General features: G+C 38.1%; 1 protein-coding gene across 1 annotated transcript in view; it reads left to right on the forward strand.

Moving 5' to 3' along the window:
- The window catches only part of RRM2B (ribonucleotide reductase regulatory TP53 inducible subunit M2B), a 33,308-nt gene that overhangs the window by 6,249 nt on the left and 5,440 nt on the right, over positions 1-21,619 (forward strand). The window contains 6 exon segments of the mRNA XM_017859458.1: positions 2,233-2,388; positions 8,591-8,707; positions 9,652-9,790; positions 10,532-10,621; positions 15,756-15,889; positions 20,532-20,636. Of these exon segments, the coding sequence (XP_017714947.1) occupies positions 2,233-2,388; positions 8,591-8,707; positions 9,652-9,790; positions 10,532-10,621; positions 15,756-15,889; positions 20,532-20,636 (741 nt within the window).

Below are 21,619 nucleotides of genomic sequence, written 5' to 3' on the forward strand. Positions count from 1 at the left end.
GGCGTGATCTTCGATCACTGCACCCTCTGGCTCCCAGGTTCAAGTGATTCTCCTGCCTCAGCCTCCCGAGTAGCTGGGACTACAGGCACGCGCCACCACACCCAGCTAATTTTTGTATTTTTAGTGGAGAGAGGGTTTCACCACATTGGCCAGGATGGTCTCAATCTCTTGACCTCATGATCCGCCCACCTCGGCCTCCCAAAGTGCTGGGATTACAGGCATGAGCCGCTGTGCCCTGCTCATCATATCTTTTTTCACATTGTTTTTTTCTTCTAAAATATGGGGTCTTAGATTAGGTCCACAGAGGGTACTCTGGAGAGCCTAGAGTTTCAAGATGCATGAACTTTCTGAAATTGTGTTTAAATGTGTGTTTGTGCACGTATCTAAGCATTATGAAATAATATGTCATCTCTAGCCCAGCTGAAAGGTTGATGTTGGTTAACCTCCTTCTCTTTACATTGCAAAATCCTTTGTAATACACTCCTAATCCAGCTTCTCCTCTTAATAGTCTACAGGTTTTCAGGATAGAACAGGAGAATGTATATATAAATGTGACTTTCATTCTAACTTAAAGGTACTAGTCTTCAGCAGATAATTTATTTATCATCATTCAAAAACTTCATTCATCGTCAGGGCATTTGGTGCTGAAGAGTGACTGCTTGTGGTGTCCTTCCCAACTTTCAGTAACAAAAGTATGGAAGTTCCCAACTTTCATACTTTCAGTATATCCCAAATTTCAGTAACAAAACTAGCAAAGGCCAGGAGTTTGAAACCAGCCTGGGCAGCATAGCATGACCCCCATCTCTACAAAAAATTTAAAAATTATCCAGGCATGGTGATGTGTGCACATAGTCCTGGCTACTTGGGAGGCCGAGACAGAGGATCACTTGAGCACAGGAGTTTGAGACTGCAGTGATCTGTGATCACACTACTATGATCTATGCACTCTAGCCTGGCTGACAGAGCAAGACCCAGTCTTAAAAAAAAAATTGCTCAAATATTTGTGGAGTACAGGAAGTAGAGGAATTAGCAGTCCATTTAGTTAGCTAACATGCTTGACACGATGCTAAGCCCTGGGAACATCACAACAAATAAAAATTGGTTCCTCTTCTCCAGGGCTCAAGTGTTGTATCTGAGGAGGCCCACACCTTTAAACAAATAGTTAAAATCAAGACAATCTGTACTGTGATGGCAGTAGGTATAAAGCACGCAAGCCCCCCGTATTTGCATAGCCTTATGCTTGTATTTTGGGCTTTCTTCTTGCTAAGCCTTAGCCTCCTCCTCTATAACACTTGCTTTGGCGAGGTGACAATGGGTGGAGGCTGGAGTAAGGAACATAACGGGCCTGTCACAGTAGAGAGAGACAGTTTTGGTTAGGAGTCTAGAATTTGTATGTGTTCTTTTCCTGGTTTATATGTGTTTAGCTTATTTGTATGTCCTTTGTTTATACTCATTCTCATGCATGTGCGACTCTTCTGATCCTCTTCTAATGTTCCCGCTGACTATTTTAAAAATATATACATGGCACCATGTGCTCTTAGAGTGCAGTCATGTTTTGAAGCAGTATGAATACAGGTTTGTGTTTCTCACTTTATTCACAAAGCTTTGAGACAGCCCACAGTGAGATCATATGCAGTAATGTTAAAACGTAAATAGAAGTAACAAATTGGAGTATCAGAAGATTAAGATGAACACAGGTTAAGTTGTAGGTGATGAGTTTTCAGATAAGTATTATAGTATTTCAGTGAAGAGCAGAAAGAAAAAACATTAAAATAAAGTAGCTTATACCAGTAACTTATTCATTCCAGCATTCTATATCAGAGAGACTCTAAAGGGACATTTTGTTCACAAACTTAGACATTTGCCCATCATGACATTTATGGGTGTAGCATTCTACTTACCCTCAAACTAGCAATAATTACAATAATTTTTGAGTGCTTATTGTATACCAGGCTTTGTTTAAAGCACTTTTAATCATCAGAATAAACCTATGAGGCAGGAATTACTTTACAGCTGAGGAGACTGAGGGTTAGAGAAGTTAAGCAGCTTCCTATGGTGACACACACACTTCCTAACAGTATTAGTCAGCTACCAGGTAACAGTAAGGATTCAACCCAGGCAGACAGGCTCTCAAACCAGTGCCATCTCCCTGACTTCCCTAGATGTGTGTTTAGGTATGAATAAAGGAGAAATGTCTATATAAAAAGTGTGTTTGTACTTTATTTTTCAAAGAGATCATCTTCAGATACCAAGGACAATGAAATAAAGTCAAATGAAGAGCCACTCCTAAGAAAGAGTTCTCGCCGGTTTGTCATCTTTCCAATCCAATACCCTGATATTTGGAAAATGTATAAACAGGCACAGGCTTCCTTCTGGACAGCAGAAGAGGTACGTGGCATTGCCTTCATGAGCATTCATGTCCTATAGTGCAGTGTTCCCTTCTTGTTTTACAGGATATTGAAAAACTTTAACTTATACATTGAAGAAGATCAGTTGCAGAAGATAAGTTTTGGAATTACTGAGACTAAATACGATGTTCTCAATGTTTTAGTTTAGATTACTATCTATAAACAAGTTTTCTGCTGCAACAATGGCATCTAATTCTCCCAGATTTTTATTTCCAATGTATTAGAACATTTTCTTTTTTCTTTTTCTTTTCTTTTTTTCTTTTTGAGACAGAGTCTCACTCTGTCACCCAGGCTAGAGTGCAGTGGCGCGATCTTGGCTCACTGCAAACTCCACCTCCCGGGTTCAAGCAATTCTGCCTCAGCCTCCCAAGAGCTGGGATTACAGGCGCCCACCGCCACGCCCAGCTAAGTTTTATATTCATAGTAGAGATGGGGTTTCACCATGTTGGCCAGGCTGGTCTCAAACTCCTGACCTTGTGATCCATCCACCTCAGCCTCCCAAAGTGCTGGGATTACAGGCGTGAGCCATTGCGCCCGGCCAACATTTTCTAATTTTAAACAGACTTTGAGTTTGATATGGCCAAGTAAGACTAGTCTGACTAGTCTTATAAGGTCGGCAGAATAAGTAAAATTGCAGCTCTAGTCAAAAAATGAGTGAAAGCTGGAGCAACTCTGCTTCCAATGGAGAGACTTATCTGATTGTACAAAAGGAGCCGCCGCATGAAGAGTTTGATCTTCAAACTCTTCATGGACTTACTCCTGAGTCAGCCAGGTGGAATTCACAGTGCTGCTCCTAGTTTGGCCGTGCCCTCAGCTACATCAGACGTGACAGAGTTGACACCAAAAGACCAGCTGTAGAATGCTTTCTGTTAATTCCACCTAGGAGATCAGTTGAACACAGCAAACTAGAAAATATTTGCTGGTTGGTAAGGACAGTGGTCATGAAAATGATTGCCCTGTAGTCTAACTGAACAAATAGTTATTGTCTTGATTTTTGATGGGTGATACCTGTACAGCACTATTGTTCTGTATATGTTTGTATATGTATCTTTTTAGATTTGAATCTAAATCTAATTTAGATTTTAGATAGATTTGAATCTATTTTTTCAAGAAGTTAATTCTATAAATGTTAAACACATGCTGTTAAGAATGCAGGCTATGGGGTCAGACTGCCTAGGTACAAATTCTGTGCCACTACTTACTAGATATGGGACTGGGAAAGTTGCATGACCTCTCTGTGTATCCTCATCAGTAAATTGAGCTAGTTGTACTTGGCTATTTGGGTTGTTATGAGGATTAATGAGATGTTTAAAATGGTAGTTGACACTTAGTAAGCACTAAATAAATGTAAACTATTATTTTATGCACAGAAGGGGGAAAATTTAACTGAGAAATCAGAAGGCACCAATGTTTGAAGCTTCTATTACACACTTTTACCCACTTTGCCGTCTTTGTTACATAGTGTTATATATTGTCAACATCTTTGTTATATTATAGTTGACGTATACAGCAAAAAACCAAACCACAAAAAACAAACACCCAATATTTTCATACTGGGTCATAATGCTCGACACACCTGACTGTCCCTAACTGTCTGTGGTTTTTAGAAAGTTTTTTTGTAAGATACGGTTCAGAGAACAAGTGGAATACACAGGTGGCTTTTTCGTTCATCATGTTAAAAGGTACTTAAGATTCTTAGGATTCTTGAAATTCATTTGGAAATTAACTTGCATCTTTTAGCAAAGACAATATGTGACCTGTAACAAAGAAGCACTAATTTTTAAAAACTGAAATCTACGGGTTGGTACATGTTTGTTAGGTAATTATAGGAGGATTCAAATACATATTTTGAAGATAAACACATTTTTAGTTCCACATATTTTCGTTTACAAATTATGTAAATTACCATTTGATAAGCTTAAATGGTTGAGCTTAATTCTTAAATATGGCTGATCAACAGAAACCCTGATCGAAAGACAAAAGTCTGGGGTTTGGGACTTTTTTCTTTAAAGCCACTCAGGCAATTATGATAATTGTGTAGTTTGGAATCAGTATTTAAATGATGAAATTGAGAATTTGCTCAAATAAGAAAATGCTAGGCAGGAAGGAAATATGACTAATGTAGTGTAAATAAAATTTACAAGACCTTTGAAAGTGAGTGTTCAAAGAGATAATATTTAAAAGGAAGTATCTTACAATATTAACATTTAATATCAAACATATAATATGTAAGAGGATGGACATGGTGGCTCACACCTGTGATCCCAGCACTTTGGGAGGCTAAGGTGGACAGATCACTTGAGGTCAGGAGTTCGAGACCAGCCTGGACAACATGGTAAAACCCTGTCTCTACTAAAAATACAAAAATTAGCCAGGCGTGGCAGCAGGTGCCTGTAATCCCAGCTACTCGGGAGGTTAAGGCAGGAGAATCACTTGAGCCTGGGTAGCAGAGGCTGCAGTGAGCCAAGATCATGCCGCTGTATTCCAGCCTGGGCAACAGAGTGAGACTGTCTCAAAAAAAAAAAAAAAAAAGTGAGGGGTTTTATATATATTAGAATGAAGAAGATGTCCTTCAGTTAAACCTGAGTTGAGCTTTTAATAGAACAGAACTTGATTTTTAGGTTGCATATTAAAAGATGAAGACAAATGTTTCCTCCACCCTGCTCCATTGTATCCCCAGCGCTTAGCACAGTGTCAGGTGTGCAGTAAGTGCTCAACAAACCTTAAAAAATAAATTAATGGGAAAAAGGGTTTGGAAAATGCATAAGTACTCAGCAAACACTTAAAGAATAAATTAATGGGAAAAGGGGTTTGGAAAATAGCATGTGATTAAAAGGTTGGGACATTAAGTCCTTTTTGGAAATGTCAAAGAGATTGAGGCTTTATGTTTTTTGTTTTGTTGTTGTTGTTGTTTCGAGACAGAGTCTCTCTCTGTTGCCAGGCTGGAGTGCAGTGACACAATCTTGCCTCACTACAACCTCCGCCTCCTGGGTTCAAGTGATTCTCCTGCCTCAGCTTCCCAATGTCCCCCGGGCTGGAGTGCAGTGGCGCAATCTCAGCTCACTGCAACCTCCGCCTCCCAGGTTCAAGCAATTCTTCTGCCTCAGCCTCCCAAGTAGCTGGGATTACAAGCACCTGCCTCCACACCCAGCTAATTATTTTTATTTTTAGTAGAGACGGGGTTTCACCATGTTGGCCAGACTGGTCTTGAATGCCTGACCTCGTGGTCCGCGTGCCTCGGCCTCCCAAAGTGCTGGGATTACAGGCGTGAGCTACCGTGCCAAGGCGAGGCTTTGTTAGAGTAAATAGAAGAAAGGCAAAAGACAAGGACAGTTACATATTTCAACTGTTTATGAAGTTAATCCTGATAAATATTTAAAAGATTTTTTCTGACAAAATTGAAGCAGGATAGTTTCTCTGATCCCGTCCTAGGTGGGAACTGGAATGCACACGCTGGAGCTAGCTGGCCACTTTGGCACTGGCAGGGGCAAACTCCACTCATTTGAACCCATTGTGCTCAACCCCTTGAGGGAGGGAGCATGCAGGTGAGCAGGTGCAGGAGCTTGGGCAAGTTCTTTTGGACACCAGCAGGAGCAAAACTCCATGCAGGCCTCGTGGTAGTATCTGTGGGGAGTACCCACAACCCTTGAAGCCCCAGAAGGAATGTGTTATAGTCAACTCTCTTTTAGCTTTTGCTGTCCGTGGATGGCTTGTTTTAACAGTTCAGTGGGCCCTCTGCCTTTTCACATGAAACAGTTGGTCTCCACCAGTGAGGGCAGAGGGTCAGTGTGACAGCCTTTAGCATCCACACCTGTGGCACCCGAGCTCTTGTTCAGCAGCCAGGAAAAATCAGATCACATGAACAAATCGAAGGGTGGTGAATACAGAGGATTTTATTGCTGATGAAAGTGGCTCTCAGTGGGAAGGGGAACTGGAAAGGGAATAGAGTGGACTCCTCTCCAAAGGAATGCTGTCAAGCTGTCCCTCTGAAGTTAAGCTGCTTCTCTCTGATGTTCAACCATAGTCTCTGTCATCCAGCTGCTTCTCCTCTTTTCCTCTTCTCTGCTGGTAGAGCCTGGGGTTTTTATGGGGTAGCAGGGCCACGGGTGGTTTTGGAAAAGGCAACATTCGAGTGGGAGAACAGGAATGCATGTTGTCACTTTGGGCTGCAGTTCCAGGATTGAGGGTGGAGCCCTCGCCGGGGACCACCTTCTTCTGCCCAGAATTTCCCTGCCTCCTGTCCCTATCAAAATGATGTCTATATACGCTGTGTGATGCTGTTTGGAGGTGGGACCTTGGGAGGTAATTAGATCATGTGGGTGGAGCCCTCATGAATAGGATTAGTGGCCTTATAAGAAGAGACATGAGAGATACAATCTCTCTCTCTCTGCTATGTCAGGATACAGCAAGAAGGTGGCCATCTGTAAATTAGGAAGAGGGCCTTCACCAAGAGCCCAACTAGGCTGGCATCCTGATCTTGGGCATTTAGCTTCCAGAAATGTTAGAAGAATAAAAGTATGCTGTTTAAGCAACCCAGTCAATGGTAATTTGTTATAGCCCCCAGAACTGACTAAGACAGGGTACATTGAAAGACAATTTTTGGCTGGGTGCAGAGGCTTAGGCCTGTACTCCCAGCACTTTGGGAGGCCGAGGCGGGCAGATCACTTGAGCTTAGGAGTTCAAGACCAGCCTGGGCAACATGGCAAAACCCTGTCACTACCAAAAATACAAAAAATTAGCCAGGCATGGTTTTGTGCACCTGTGGTCCCACCTGTGCCTCTGGAGGCTGAGGTAGGAGGATTGCTCGAGCCCAGGAGGCAGAGGTTGCAGTGAGCTGAGATTGTGCACCACATTCCAGACTGGGTGACAGAGTAAAACCCCGTCTCAAAAATTTAAAAAATAGACAATTTTTAAATTGTAGGTTTCACCAAATTCTAAAGTATATCTCCCTTAATTCCAAAGACTAATTCTAATGAACATTTTCAAAAATATTTCCATTCCCAGTGGAAACCATGCCTACATATAAACTGCTTTAAAAACCAGATTGTTGGCCACCTGTGGTGACTCACACCTGTAATCCCAACTCTTTGAGAGGCCAAGGTAGGAGGATTGCTTGAGGCCAGGAGATTGAGACCAGCCTGGGCAACATAGTGAGACCCCGTCTCTTTAAAAAAACAAGGCAAGGCCAGGTGTGGTGACTCATGCCTGTAATCCCAGCACTTTGGGACGCCGAGGCGAACAGATCATGAGATCAAGAGATCGAGACCATCCTGGCCAACATGGTGAAACTCCGTCTCTACTAAAAAATATAAATAATTAGCTGGGCATGGTGGCACCTGCCTGTAGTCCCAGCTACTCAGGAGGCTGAGGCAGGAGGATTGGTGGAACCCAGGAGGTGGAGATTGCAATGAGCCAAGATCATGCCACTGCACTCCAGCCTGGCAACAGAGTGAGACTCCGTCTCAAAACAAAACAAAACTTAGGTTGTTACCTGCCTGGCATTACTTCTGGGTATAAAAGTAGATTGATTACCTGGCAGTAAAGTGGCAGCTACAGTTTTTTAATAGGTGCTTAATTATCTAACACCATAGCAAATACTGTATAAAATGTTAAAGCAATGACTGTTGAGAATCATTAGCTTATTCACTTCAGTGCCTTCTTGACTAGTTTTTACTCTCCCCCCTCCCCTTTTAAAAGCCCTTCTTTCATTTGCTCTGGTGCCACTAGATGATGTTAATTTGGATATTTTTAAAGTATATCCTGGCCAGCTTCTTAATTAGCCAGAAAATTCTATTCTGTTGTAATTTTTTAAAGATAAATTTTATTGTGTATGTTTAAGGTGTACGACATGATGTTATAAGATACATATATATAGTAAAATGGTTACCATGGTGTAATAAATTAACATTTCCTTTGCCTAACGTAGTTTAGCTGTTCCCCCTCCCCCACCAAGAGTAGCTGTAACCTACTCATTTAACAAAAGTCCTCAATATAATACACTTATTAGCATAACCTTTTTGTTCTATTTCTTTGCAATGCTAACATCTTTCTTTTTCCATAGTTTACTGGTAGTGGGATATTCCTACTTAACTTTACAAGGGAAGTTAGTTTCCCAACAGTTTCTGAAACACGTTGAGAAGAACGTAACTCCAAATTAAAATTTTGAAAATCTTTTATTCCAGGTCGACTTATCAAAGGATCTCCCTCACTGGAACAAGCTTAAAGCAGATGAGAAGTACTTCATCTCTCACATCTTAGCCTTTTTTGCAGCCAGTGATGGAATTGTAAATGAAAATTTGGTAAGATTTTTGCTTGATTTAACTTTTGTTCTCCTTTAGCAGTTAAATGATGATAATGTCATTAAGATTATTAAATTGAGCCAGAGGAAAGATGTCTAAAAAATGAACTAGATGAAACTTAACTCTTTAAATGTTTTTCTGATGAATTGCTTATCCTTTGACCAGCAACTATATTGAATCAAGCATAAATTATACCAATCAAAACTATTTACAGTGCAGTAACATGAGTTTGATTTTTACCCTCAGATGGTAAGCTTAATAGAGAACCTGCACCTTAATAACCTTTGGAGCTCTGTAATAGAATACTGGGTTCTGGCTCCCCATTTTGAAACTTAATTATGGTTGATCAGAAGGCATAATTTCTTTTTAAAAAGAATAGAAAGATAGGCCGGGTGCGGTGGCTCATGCCTGTAATCCCAGCACTTTGGGAGGCCGAGGTGGGCGGATAACGAGGTCAAGAGATTGAGACCATCCTGACCAACATGGTGAAAACCTGTTTATACTAAAAATACAAAAATTAGCTGGGTGCGTTGGCACGTGCCTGTAGCCCCAGCTATTTGGGAGGCTGAGGCAGGACAATTTCTTGAACCCGGGAGGCAGAGGTTGCAGTGAGCCAAGATGGTACCACTGCACTCCAGCCTGGCAACAGAGCGAGACTCCATCTCAAAAAAAAAAAAAAAATGTGTGTGTGTATATAGATATGTATGTGTGTATATATGTATATATATGTGTATATATATACTATGCAACTAATTTACCATGGATAATTGATGGATAAACAGTACTGCCTAGGATACTGCTTAAAATAATCCGTAAGGTCTTTCTGACCTGTTTGTTACACGACAGGCAGTTTTTAAGTGATAATGCTGATGTCCGGATTCTGATTTGCAGTGTTTAATGAGAGCCTATAGAACTGGATATGTCTGTTTCCATTATCTTCTTAGGTGGAGCGCTTTAGTCAGGAGGTGCAGGTTCCAGAGGCTCGCTGTTTCTATGGCTTTCAAATTCTCATCGAGAATGTTCATTCAGAGATGTACAGTTTGCTGATAGACACTTACATCAGAGATCCCAAGAAAAGGTATTGTTGGGATTTTATTTACAAAATATTGCTTATGGCTTGGTTATATTCAGATCAGAATTTATTCCAAAATTCAATGTTAAGGAAAGATTCAAGTGTGGAAGTTTCTGAGCATAATATTTTCTATTGCTTAATAATGTATTGAGTTTTAAAAAAACTTGTTATAGAACCAGTTAACCTTTAGATATTTTATCTTTAAGAACTGTTCAGTAGCATCTTCTGTTTAGAAATTGAATACTCAAATTTAGCTGGTTTTGTATGAATCAGATTCAAACTAATAATTGAGTTTTATTTCTATTTTATGGGCATGTAAAATGTATAAAACTACAGATCTGGTATCATACCATAGAGTTACAGTTATTATCTCTGATTAAGTTTAGTCCAATTAAGAAAAACAAGTGAGGCCAGGCATGGTGGCTCACGGCTGTAATCCCAGCTCCTTGGGAGGCCAAGGCAGGTGGATCACCAGGTCAGGAGATCGAGACCATACTGGCTAACACAGTGAAACCCTGTCTCTACTAAAAATACAAAAAAATTAGCCAAGTATGGTAGCGGGCACCTGTAGTCCCAGCTACTAGGGAGGCTGAGGCAGGAGAATGGCGTGAACCCGGGAGGCGGAGCTTGCAGTGAGCCAAGATGGCGCCACTGCCCTCCAGCCTGGGCAAGAGCGCGAGACTCTGTCTCAAAAAAAAAAAAAGAAAAACAAGTGAATAACATTGCTGTTCATTCTTTTGTTTTACAGGGAATTTTATTTAATGCAATTGAAACCATGCCATATGTTAAGAAAAAAGCAGATTGGGCCTTGCGATGGATAGCAGATAGAAAATCTACTTTTGGTATGTGGCTCTAATTTATATATGATCAGATTTGCCTCAGGTGATATGACAGTATTTTATGTGGTGTGACTATCCAGTACTAATCAAAGTTACAGCATGGAAAAGGAGTACAAATATCTCAAATGCACCTTTACCAAAATCATTATTCCTAATAATTAATTAGAAAGTGTTGGTAAAATAAAGCTGTTATCTATTCTACTTAGTTGGAAGTTGAAAAGTTAAGATGTTAGTGCATGATGACAGCTAAATAGGAGTCAGTCATATAGCAATAACAAGAGTATTATAGCAATTCACAGTTTGTACCTGGCTTTTAAGTTTATTTTAGGAATGGTTTTTTTTTTTTTTAGACAGAGTGTCACTCTGTCACCCAGGCTGGAGTGCGGTGGCGTGATCTGTGATCTTGGCTCACTGCAACTGCTGCCTCCCAAGTTCAAGCAGTTCTCCCTGCCTCAGCCTCCTGAGTAGCTGGGATTACAGGCACCTGCTACCATGCCCAGCTTATTTTTGTATTTTTTAGTAGAGATAGGGGTTTCACCATGTTGTCCAGGTTAGTCTTGAACTCTTGATATCAGATGATCCGCCCACCTCGGCCTCCCAAAGTGCTAGGATTACAGGCATGAGCCACCACGCCTGGCCTATTTTAGGAATTTAAAGCAAGTGAAAACTTAACATTTTTGAGGAAACAAATGTCTAGTTTCTCAAAAACTAAAGATTAGTGTAATCAACCAGGACAAAAAAACCATTTGTAATAACAGGCTTATTTTTCATAGGTAAGCTAAATGCAAACACCCTTCTGGCTGACTTGAGATCCCATAGCGTTTTTTTAAGGAAGTGTATCATATTATGTCTTACACATAATAGTTGCTCAATAAATATTTACTAAATTTAATTAAAATATTTCTATATTTCATTTGGATAGCTCTAAGTACGCATCTCATTCTTATCTGTTTTTAATCGGTGTTCTTTACTTTTGGTTTTATTCACTATGTGAGGAAGCAAGTCTCAAAATTTTGGTCTCAGGCCTCTTTGTACTCTTAAAAATTATTAAGAGCTCCAAAGTGCCTTTACTTGGGTAGGTTATAGGTATTGATATTTCTGCATTAGAAATTAACATTGAGATAATTTAAAAATATGTATTAGTGCATTCTAAGATAGCAATAATCAACCCATTACATTTTAATACAGATAACAATTTTATATAAGTTTCTGTATTTTCCAAAAAAAAAAAAAGAATAGCATGCTTTTAAATTTCTATAAATCTTTTAAATGTCCGACTTAATAGAAAACAGTTGGAGTACCATATCTGCCTTTGCATTTGATTTGTTGCAGTGTATATGTATGTAGTATATGCCTCATTTAAATATGTATTATGGTTAGAAAAGGGAGGAATATTTTATTTAGCTTTTCAGATTATTATGGATATGTCATGTAGCTTCTAGAAAATATCATTATAAAGTATGAGAGACTGGTAGTTAAAAAAAATAAATAATGCCTTAATGTTATTATGAAAATAGTTTTGACCTCAGGTCTGTAGATTTCTCAGGGACTCCTGGACCACACTGAAGAACCAGTGATGTAGTGCATATATGGGCCAGCATGTAGTATACCAGGGATGAAGCAGATACGTTTGCCTCCTTGCTTTCAGTTCATTTCAAAAATGAGAAAGGCAGCCGGGCATGGTGACTCATGCCTGTAATCCCAGTGCTTTGGGAGACTGAGGTTGATCACTTGAGGCCAGCAGTTTAAGACCAGTCTGGGCAACAAAGCAAGACCCCCATCTCTACAACAAATTTAAAAACTAGCCAGGTATGGTGGCATGCATCTGTAGACCCTGCTACTTGGGAGGCTGAGGGAGGAGGACCACTTAAGCCCAGGTGTTTGAGGCTACAGTGAGCTATGATCCACTGTGCTCCAGCCTGGGTGACAGAGCAAGACCCAGACTCTAAAAAAAAAAAAAAAAAAAAATAGGAATGAGAAAAGCACTGGTTCTCAATATATGTAAAAATCATCTGGAGAATTTGTGGAAAAACTCTTAAGAATCCTGCCAAAAGTGATGTAGGAGGCCCAGATGGGACTGAGAAATCTGCATTTTTGTATTCAGTTGATTCCCTCACAAGGAGCCTCAGAAACACTATGGGAAATGCTGGCTTTAGAGAAAAAAGAAGGGAAAAGGCAGAGTGTTCCATATACACTGAAAATACTAGTATGGACAAGCAGTGATGAAAAATGATGAGCAGGCCCACAGAAAACATGTATTTCCTGAACTACCCAAGAAGGACAACCTAGAAATAGAGAAAACAGAGAAGGCTGGCAGTCACCATGTAACTACATGAGGACTCCAGCTAGATTCTTCATATTGCTTAATCTCGAGGGAAACCCCATTTCGGGTTCTAATTTAGGGTCTCAGGAAAGAACATGTTCTAAAATTGTGGAGGGGGAGTTGAATGAATGTAGAGTGGAACAGGGAAAGGGGAAAGGGTAAAGAGTGCATGGTGACTCTCGTTTTTGGGAGTGGAGCTAAAAGACAGTAACATGGAAATATCGCCTTGCTTTGCTGCACACTGTTACTTTCCTTTAACCAGCTGAGGAAGTGCTGTTTTATGAACTGATTGGGCTGCCTGCACCACCGTTAGTAGCTATAAGTTGACAAGGACAGCTCTTTCATCTGGCTTAGGGTTTTGCCTAACGTTTTTGGTGACTTTTTTAGTGCCTTTTGCACTAAGATCCAGCATAGCAACTATTCTTTCCTTATATCCAGACTCTTATAAGCCTTTATTTTTAGCTAAAGAGAAACTAAGAATATTTCTTTAAAAATTATTGGTTTGTCTGAGAGTTTATAACAAGATTCAATTCCTATAGAGCAAAATTTTCCTTATTATATATGTATAGATTTTAAAATTGAGACATCCTGTTTAATTTTAAAATATTTTGAAGAACTTTAAAATATATAGATTAAAACTTAATATATGTAATGAAATTTTATTTCAAGCCTCAAAAAAATTAGCTACACAATCTTAGTACATTGCCATCATAGAGGTCAGCTATATCTTAAAAATATATCCAACCTTCCCCTCTCTAAAATGAATCATGAGGCCTTTACATTCACTATAGTTTTTAGGAGAAATGTTCTGGAACCCTCTTTTTATTTCACATATATCTCAAAAAATTGTAAAATGTACCACGTGTAATCCTTTAATCTTCTCCAAAAAAGAATAGCCTTCTATAACTATGTTATGATTTTCATTCTTTAGTATTCACATGAATGTATAGCATGGTTACAATACCAATTTTCCACTAGGCACAGTGGCTTGTGCCTATAATCCCAGCTACTTGTGAGGCTGGAATGAGAGGATGGCTTGAGCCAGAAGTTCAAACCAGTCAGGGCGACATAGAGAGACCTTAGCTCTAAAGAAAGAAAAAAATTAGCCAGGCATGGTGATGCACGCCTGTAGTCCCAGCTACGTCAGAGGCTGAGGTGGGAGCATTGTTTGAGCCCAAGAGTTTGAGACTGTTAAAACCATTAATGCGCCATTGCACTACAGCCTGGGTGACAAGAGCAAGACCCCACTCTCTAATAAAATAAAATATCAATTTTCTTTTATTCACGTTTGTATTTAATTATAGTCTACTTCCCTTACAGATAATTATACTTATGATGTTACCTTAATGTCAATGAAAAATGTATCAATAACTATAAGTTATCTTAATAGTAAGATAAAAGATACAGTAAGTTATATGTTAAACTAATGACAAGTCTCTATCTTAAGAATAGTGATTATGCTGATGATGATTTTTGAGATAGGCTCACTCTGTCACCCAGCTGGAGTGCAGTGGTGTGATCATAGCGCACTGCAACCTTGACCTCCTGGGCTCAAGCATTCCTCCCACATCAACCTCCCAGGTAGCTGTGACTACAGGTGTGCACCACCACACCCAGCTAATTTTTAAATTTTTTGTAGAGATGGGGTTTTGCTCTGTTGCCCAGGCTGGTCTCTAACTCCTGCATTCAAGTCATCCTCCTTCCTCGGTCTACCAAAGTGCTCATATTTCAGATGTGAGTCACTGCAGCACTTGGCCTAGAGTGGATTTTAATGTCTTCTCTCATCTAGTACTTCTACAGGTTCCATTGAGTCAGTTCAGGACTTGTTTATTAAGTGACTTCTTTGTGTGTGGTCCTGTGACATGTACTGAGGTATAAACCGTGATGTCATCTATGAAAAAGGTTTGTAATGCACTCAAGCACTCAGCTGCCTGTATCTCACAGTCTTATAGACCAAACCTTTCTCCTTAGACATATATAAATACTTTTCTCAAGCATATGCAGTGTGGTGACATAAGCACCTTGTGAATGACCTTTGGGTTAGAGCTCTGATCATCCTGTATAATGTTACAGATATGATGCCACTGTAGACAGTTTCTTAATAGGAGATGGATTTCTATGAAGTCCATGCCTAACAATGAGTAACCTTTAAAATTGGCCCTTTTGTATTTTGCTTATGTTATGGGGATATTTTATCTAATAGATATTATCCTCAGTTGGGCTTATCTATTTTTTTTTAATTGCAGATCCATGCCAATGGTTTTTGAAATGTTTGCAGATGGTCTGTAAGACACCATAAGTTTCTAAAAATATAAACTTAAGCAACCTCTCCTACTTTCAGAGGAAGACACTTATCATAAAGTCTACCTTCTACTCACCAGTCTAGTACACACACACATATGTATACATACTACACACATATGCATGTACCTGCACTCACAGTCATGTGTGGTGCACACATAAATCACCTTTGTTTTGAGTAGGTTTTGAGAAGGTCCTTCTTTGTCCAGACACCAAGACCTATAGAAGTCCATTGTCTGACAGAGGATTTGAAGGAGGCATACCTTTCTGCTCCAGTAGATAGAGGTGGCACATTTTCTCCTATGGAGATCTTTGGCCATGGCACTAACTCGTGTATTTTGTTTCTTTGCAAACAGTCATGGTATTTATTGATATATATACACCATATATATCAATAAATATTTATTTATTAAATTTATTTATTAAATTTATCAAATATATATTTGCATATATATATGCAAATGTTTGCAGTATCTGATATTTCAAAAACTGAAATGATTTTATGTCTCCCAGGGGAAAGAGTGGTGGCCTTTGCTGCTGTAGAAGGAATTTTCTTCTCAGGATCTTTTGCTGCTATATTCTGGCTAAAGAAGAGAGGTCTTATGCCAGGACTCACTTTTTCCAATGAACTCATCAGCAGAGATGAAGTAAGGAATGGAATGTTTTTCTAGTTATATTTGTATTCATATTTGATGTTCATCTATTTTTCTTTTCTATCTTTTTTTTTTTTTTTGAGATAGGATCTCATTCTGTCATCCAGGCTGGAGTACAGTGGCACGATCATGGCTGAGTGTAGCCTCGCCTTCCCTGGCCTCAAGCAGTCCCCCCATTTCAGCCTCCCTCGTTGCTGGGACTGTTGCAGGTGCCCTCCCTTGTTGCAGGTGCCACTACACCTGACCTAATTTTGGTTTTTTTTTTTTTTTTTTAGAGACAGGGCTTCACCATGTTGCCCAGGCTGGTCTTGAACTCCTGGGCTCAAGCGATCTGCCTGCCTCAGCCTCCCAAAGTGCTGGAATACAGGCATGAATCACTGTACCCAGCCCATTTATTTTTCTTTCTCCTGAAAAATGCTGTGGTGACACAGGTATCCTGGTAATTAAAATAGGAAGTCACGTCATCTTGCTTTTAAGACACTGCATTTTCCTCCTATGTCTCTTACCATCTCTCCTCAGTCTCCTGGTCATTCTTAATATCAGTGTCCTCCTAGGTTCCCGCGCTGGCCTTTCTCCTTCACTGTATGTGCCCTCCTGGCTGATCTTATTTACTGTCATGAAATCAGCTACCATCTAAACGCTCATAACTCCCAAAACTTAACCCTTTGTCCCAGATATTCTATCCTAAGTGCCAAACCCATGTATGCTAGTGCATGTTCGACATTTTCTCCTTGAAGTTCCCCCAGGTGTCTCAAACCTGTTATTTCAGAAATCAAACTCATCATCTTTTTCCAAAAATTTGTTGTTCCTTCTGTTTTTCCTATTTCATTTAGTGTCTCTATCCTTCTTTTCCAGTCATCTAATTTGAAATCTAGGAGTCATTTTAGATTGCTTCTTCTTTTTCAGCCACATCCAATCAGTAACTAACCCTGGTCTCCCTCTGCCTGCTATACCGTTTCCATCTTCCTTACCACTTTTTTTTTTCTGTAACCTTTTTTGGATTACCTTCTCAGAAGAGACATCTCAAAACTTTCCTGATCAATTAGGTGAAATTGGCCACTCTTTCCTTTATGTATCCATTTGAAACCTGCACCTGTCCATGTCTTGGAGTCCATAGCATGTATTGTACTTTTTATTTCTCTCTTCTGCTAGACTTTAAGCTCCTTAGTGCAGGGACTTTGTTTTATTTATCTTTCTGTTCTCAATGTTTTGGCTATCATAGCCATTCAGTTAACATTTATTGCCTATGCTAATCCTTAACTTCTCTGAACCTTGGTTTCTTCGACTATAAAAACCATTTTGTTAGAATGCCATGAAATAGTGTATGTGAAAGTATTTTTTTAAATGCCATAAAATACTTCATATAATTACTTTTGCTTTTCATGTCTTTAAATTTTAATAACTTTTATTAGAAATGTCATCAAGGATTGTTATAGAGAATAAAAAAATTAATCTCAGCACACAGAGAACCACATTTACTGTTTTGTTGGAGTATTTCTTTATAGACTTTTTTCTACATTTAATTCTATTTAGATATATAAACATATTTTAATCATTCATATATTTAGGAGTTGAGATGTTCTTTTCCACTTGGCAAAATACTGCAATCATTTTCTACGGCATTAAGCACCTTTTGAAAATAGTAGTTTTGTTAGATATATGAGCTAATGAATGAATCATTTATTTGACTTTTATAATTAGAAATTTAGATTATTTCCAGGTTTTTTGTTTTACTATGGTGTAAAATGAATACCTTTACATATATATGAGCTTTGTCCTCCCTTTATATTATTTTCCTAAGCTTGATCACAAAAAGTAGAATTACTAAGTTATAAAGCCATGCATACATACATACTTGCAGATTTTTTTTTCCAGTAATTTTATAACAATTTTCAGCCCCACCTAGCAATGTATAAACATTTTCTACCATACTCTCACCAGAATTTAGATTAACTTGCTAAATGTTTGGCAAATTTGATAGGGGTAATTGGTATTTCGTTATTGGTTTTATTTGCATTGTTTATTACTTAAATTGAACGCTTTTTTCATAATTATATTAGTCATTTGTATATTTTCTGTAGTTGCCTACTTTTATCTTTTGCTTTTGTTTCCAGTTCAATATTAACATTTTTCTTATTTAACTCTATTTTAAGGTTATTTCTTCAGTAGTCTATTATCCTTAAAGGAAGAGGTCATGCTTGCTTGTTCATTGGTGTATTCCCAATGTACAGTGACTGATTGGGTCCTTTCAACAAGTATACGTTTATAGCATTTGTTATATTTATAGCACAAATATAATATAAAATATAAATTTGCTTATATTTATTTCATATATTTTCCCAATTTTCCTTTGCTTTTAATTTTGTTCTTTTAACATACAAAACCTTAAATTTCATGTAATCCTCTTCCAGAGATAAATTAATTACACATATTTTCTTCTTGGTTTTTTAACCTTTAACTCTCTAATACAATTGGAATTTGTTTGAGTCTAAGTAGGATTTAGCATAAATATAATACAGTAAAGAATATGTTAGAGTTTAACTTAATTTTATTTCAAACACTCTTGGGAAGTTTTTTCAGTTTGCCTTGTTAAGTAATCCATCCTTTCTTCATTGACTTGCGCTGTCTTCTTTATTATCTATTAAGGTTTTATTAGACTAAAATCAGTTTCATGGCTATTTTTTCTTCCTTATTGACCTATCAAATTTTATTCTATAACAAACTATTTTAATTATTATAGTTTCATATATTTCAATAATTTGTAGGATAAATATCGAAACTTTTCTTTTGAAAGTGTTCTTACAAGATTCTGTCCATTTATTCTGTTCTTTTTTTTTTTTTTTTTTTGTGAGACAGGGTCTCTCTTTGTCACCCAGGCTGAGTGCAAGTGGCATGATCCTGGCTCACTGTAGCTTTGACCTCCTGAGCTCAAGCAGTCCTCCCACCTCAGCCTCCTAAGTAGCTGAAACTACATGCATGTACCACTACATTCAGTTAATTAAAAAAAAAAATTTTGTAGACACAGGGTCTTACTGTGTTGCCCAGGCTGATCTGGAACTCCTGGGCTCAAGTGATTTGCCCACCTTGACGCCTCCCAAAGTACTGGGATTACAGGCATGAGCCCCTGTGCCCGGCCTTCCAGATTAACTTTCGAATTAAAAACAATCCCATTTAGGCACTTGACCTCTGTGCCCGCTTGGGACTTGACCTCTGTGTACTTTCCTTTCTTTTCTGCTCTAAAGCCTTTTAAAATAAATTACAGGCACACACACACACACACACACACACACACACACACACACCAATTCCATTGAGATTTTGATTGGTATTGCTCTGTGTAATAAGTTACCTCTCAGTTTTCATCAACACTTTAACATCTTTCAGCCTCGATGGTAATTTCTTCTTTCTTCCTTTTTTTTTGAAATAGGGTCTTACTGTCACCCAGGCTGGAGTACAGTGGCGTGACCTCAGCTCACTGCAGCCTTGACCTCCCAGGTTCAAGGGATCTTTCTGCCTCAGCCTCCTGAGTAGCTGAGACTATAGGCATGACCACCATGCCCGACTAATTTTTGTATTTTTTGTAGAGATGGGGTTTTGCCAGGTTGCCCAGGCTGGCAAGGAATCTGCCCACCTCGGCCTCCCAAAGTGCTGTATTACAGACATGAGCCACCACGCCCGACCTGGGAATTCCATCTTTCTATATCCGACCTCTCTCTTTTTTCATTTTGAATTTTGAAATTTTCTTTTGTTTTTTTGATATTTGGCTCTATACTATCCATTCTGTGTTTTGGAGTCCTGATTATTGTAGGTTGACTCTCCTTGGCCTATTCTCTAATTACTTAAGATTCTATACTATTTATTGCATTTGTATAGCCATACTCGGGTATTTCACAAGTTTATTTTTATTTTTGGTTGAGTTATCTGTAAGATCATCTCTGCTTTATATCACTTCAGGTGATATTCATCATAGTTCCGTTTCCATTTTCTTATTTATTTGCTTATTGGTATTTTTTATTTCTATCTATCTATCTATTTATTTATTTATTTATTTATTTATTTTGTAGAGACTGGGTTTTGCCATGTTGCCCAGGTTGGTCTTGAACTCCTGGACTCAAGCAATCTGCCCACCTTGACCTCCCAAAGTGCTGAGATTACAGGCATGAGCCACTAAGTCCCATGTCAGTTTCCATTTTCATTGGAATTTATTTTTATCTTGAGCCTTTCTTATTTAATTACAAATGTTGTATTTTTGAAATCTGTTATTTAAATACTAATTAATTTTCAATCATTCCTTAATTATTTTGAAATTTAAAATTAGTGAATTTTCATTTCAGGCTTTCTTGCTTTATTTTCCTTTCCAAAATGCTTTTATTTGCAGATTATTTGTTCATAAATTAGTTTTCTATAATGTTGATGAACTAGGATTTGCTGACATTGAACGTTTTGTTATAGGTTATTGTATTGGCATTTAATGAGATTTGAAGGAAGGAAGTTCCTAGTCCTATTAACCCCTCTTCCATTTTCCAGAAGTTCTGTGTTATATTCCTAGAACCACTTTATATGATGCTTGACCCATCACTGTGTGCAAATAGCTGATGAACAGTTATTTGACAGTGACATTTTTCTTCTCTTTTAGGGACTTCACTGTGACTTTGCTTGCCTGATGTTCCAATACTTAGTAAATAAGCCTTCAGAAGAAAGGGTCAGGGAGATCATTGTTGATGCTGTCCAAATTGAGCAGGTAAACCAGGAAGTTTGTGTAATTAGCACATACATCTCTCTTTCTCTGATGTTTGTTCCACTATTATATTGACTCGTATGAAATTTCATAAGTCAATAAAAATTTGGTAGGTCATTTTGTAGGTCAATAAAAATACCAGCAATTTTATTATGGTCGGTCTGACAATGCCAGTACATGATATATTACAATTATTATGTCAGTTTACAATTTGCTTTATTCAGTCAGTCTTTGTTATGTATTAAGGTTTTATGTATACTAAAACCTGTTTCAGGGCTGTTTTTCTGTTTTTCTGATCTCTGTCAAATTTTATGCTTAATCAGCTAATTATAGTAGCTTTGTATTTTTATATTTTAGTGACTGGAGAACAGTGATGATTTTTTATTTGTTTTGTATTTTAATAATGTAGCGAGGTACCTAGCTGGAAGCATACACAAATTTTATAGAAAGAATAAGTAAATTAATGAAAAGTAACAATTAAATTAGAGTATGCAAAGATTTCTTACTAGAAGGAGCTAGATGTTCTACTTAGGATGTGTTTTATCATTCTAAAATTACTTTTTTATTTTGTAACACTGCATAGTTTAACAGGCATAGTTTGTATATTGGAAGAGGAAAAACGCATAACGGGCACTTTGGTATCTTTAGTCATTTTGAGAACTAAATCCAAGTGGTTAATATGTTTTTATTTTTCCTCTTAACACTTTACCACTACATAGTCTTTCAGTATGATTAGAGCTCATTTTATCTCCCAACCCCCAAATCTGTTTCTTCTTTTTTCTCATTTTCTTTGTTAATTGAGTTTTCTCTCTTTCCCAGCTCCCTTCCATAGTCGTGTTCTTTATGATGATCATCTTTGAATCTTTTTCCAGATATTTTAGAACAAAGTATCTTTTTTTTTTCTATTGAGAAAGCATACAAATCCAAGTCGTGTATCTGCTACTTTAAGAAATCCAGTAATTTGGTAGTTCATTTCCATTTATTTT

This window comes from Rhinopithecus bieti, unplaced genomic scaffold (assembly GCF_001698545.2).
Source record: "Rhinopithecus bieti isolate Rb0 unplaced genomic scaffold, ASM169854v2 scaffold_47952, whole genome shotgun sequence".
In the NCBI taxonomy this organism is placed as follows: Eukaryota; Metazoa; Chordata; class Mammalia; order Primates; family Cercopithecidae; genus Rhinopithecus; species Rhinopithecus bieti.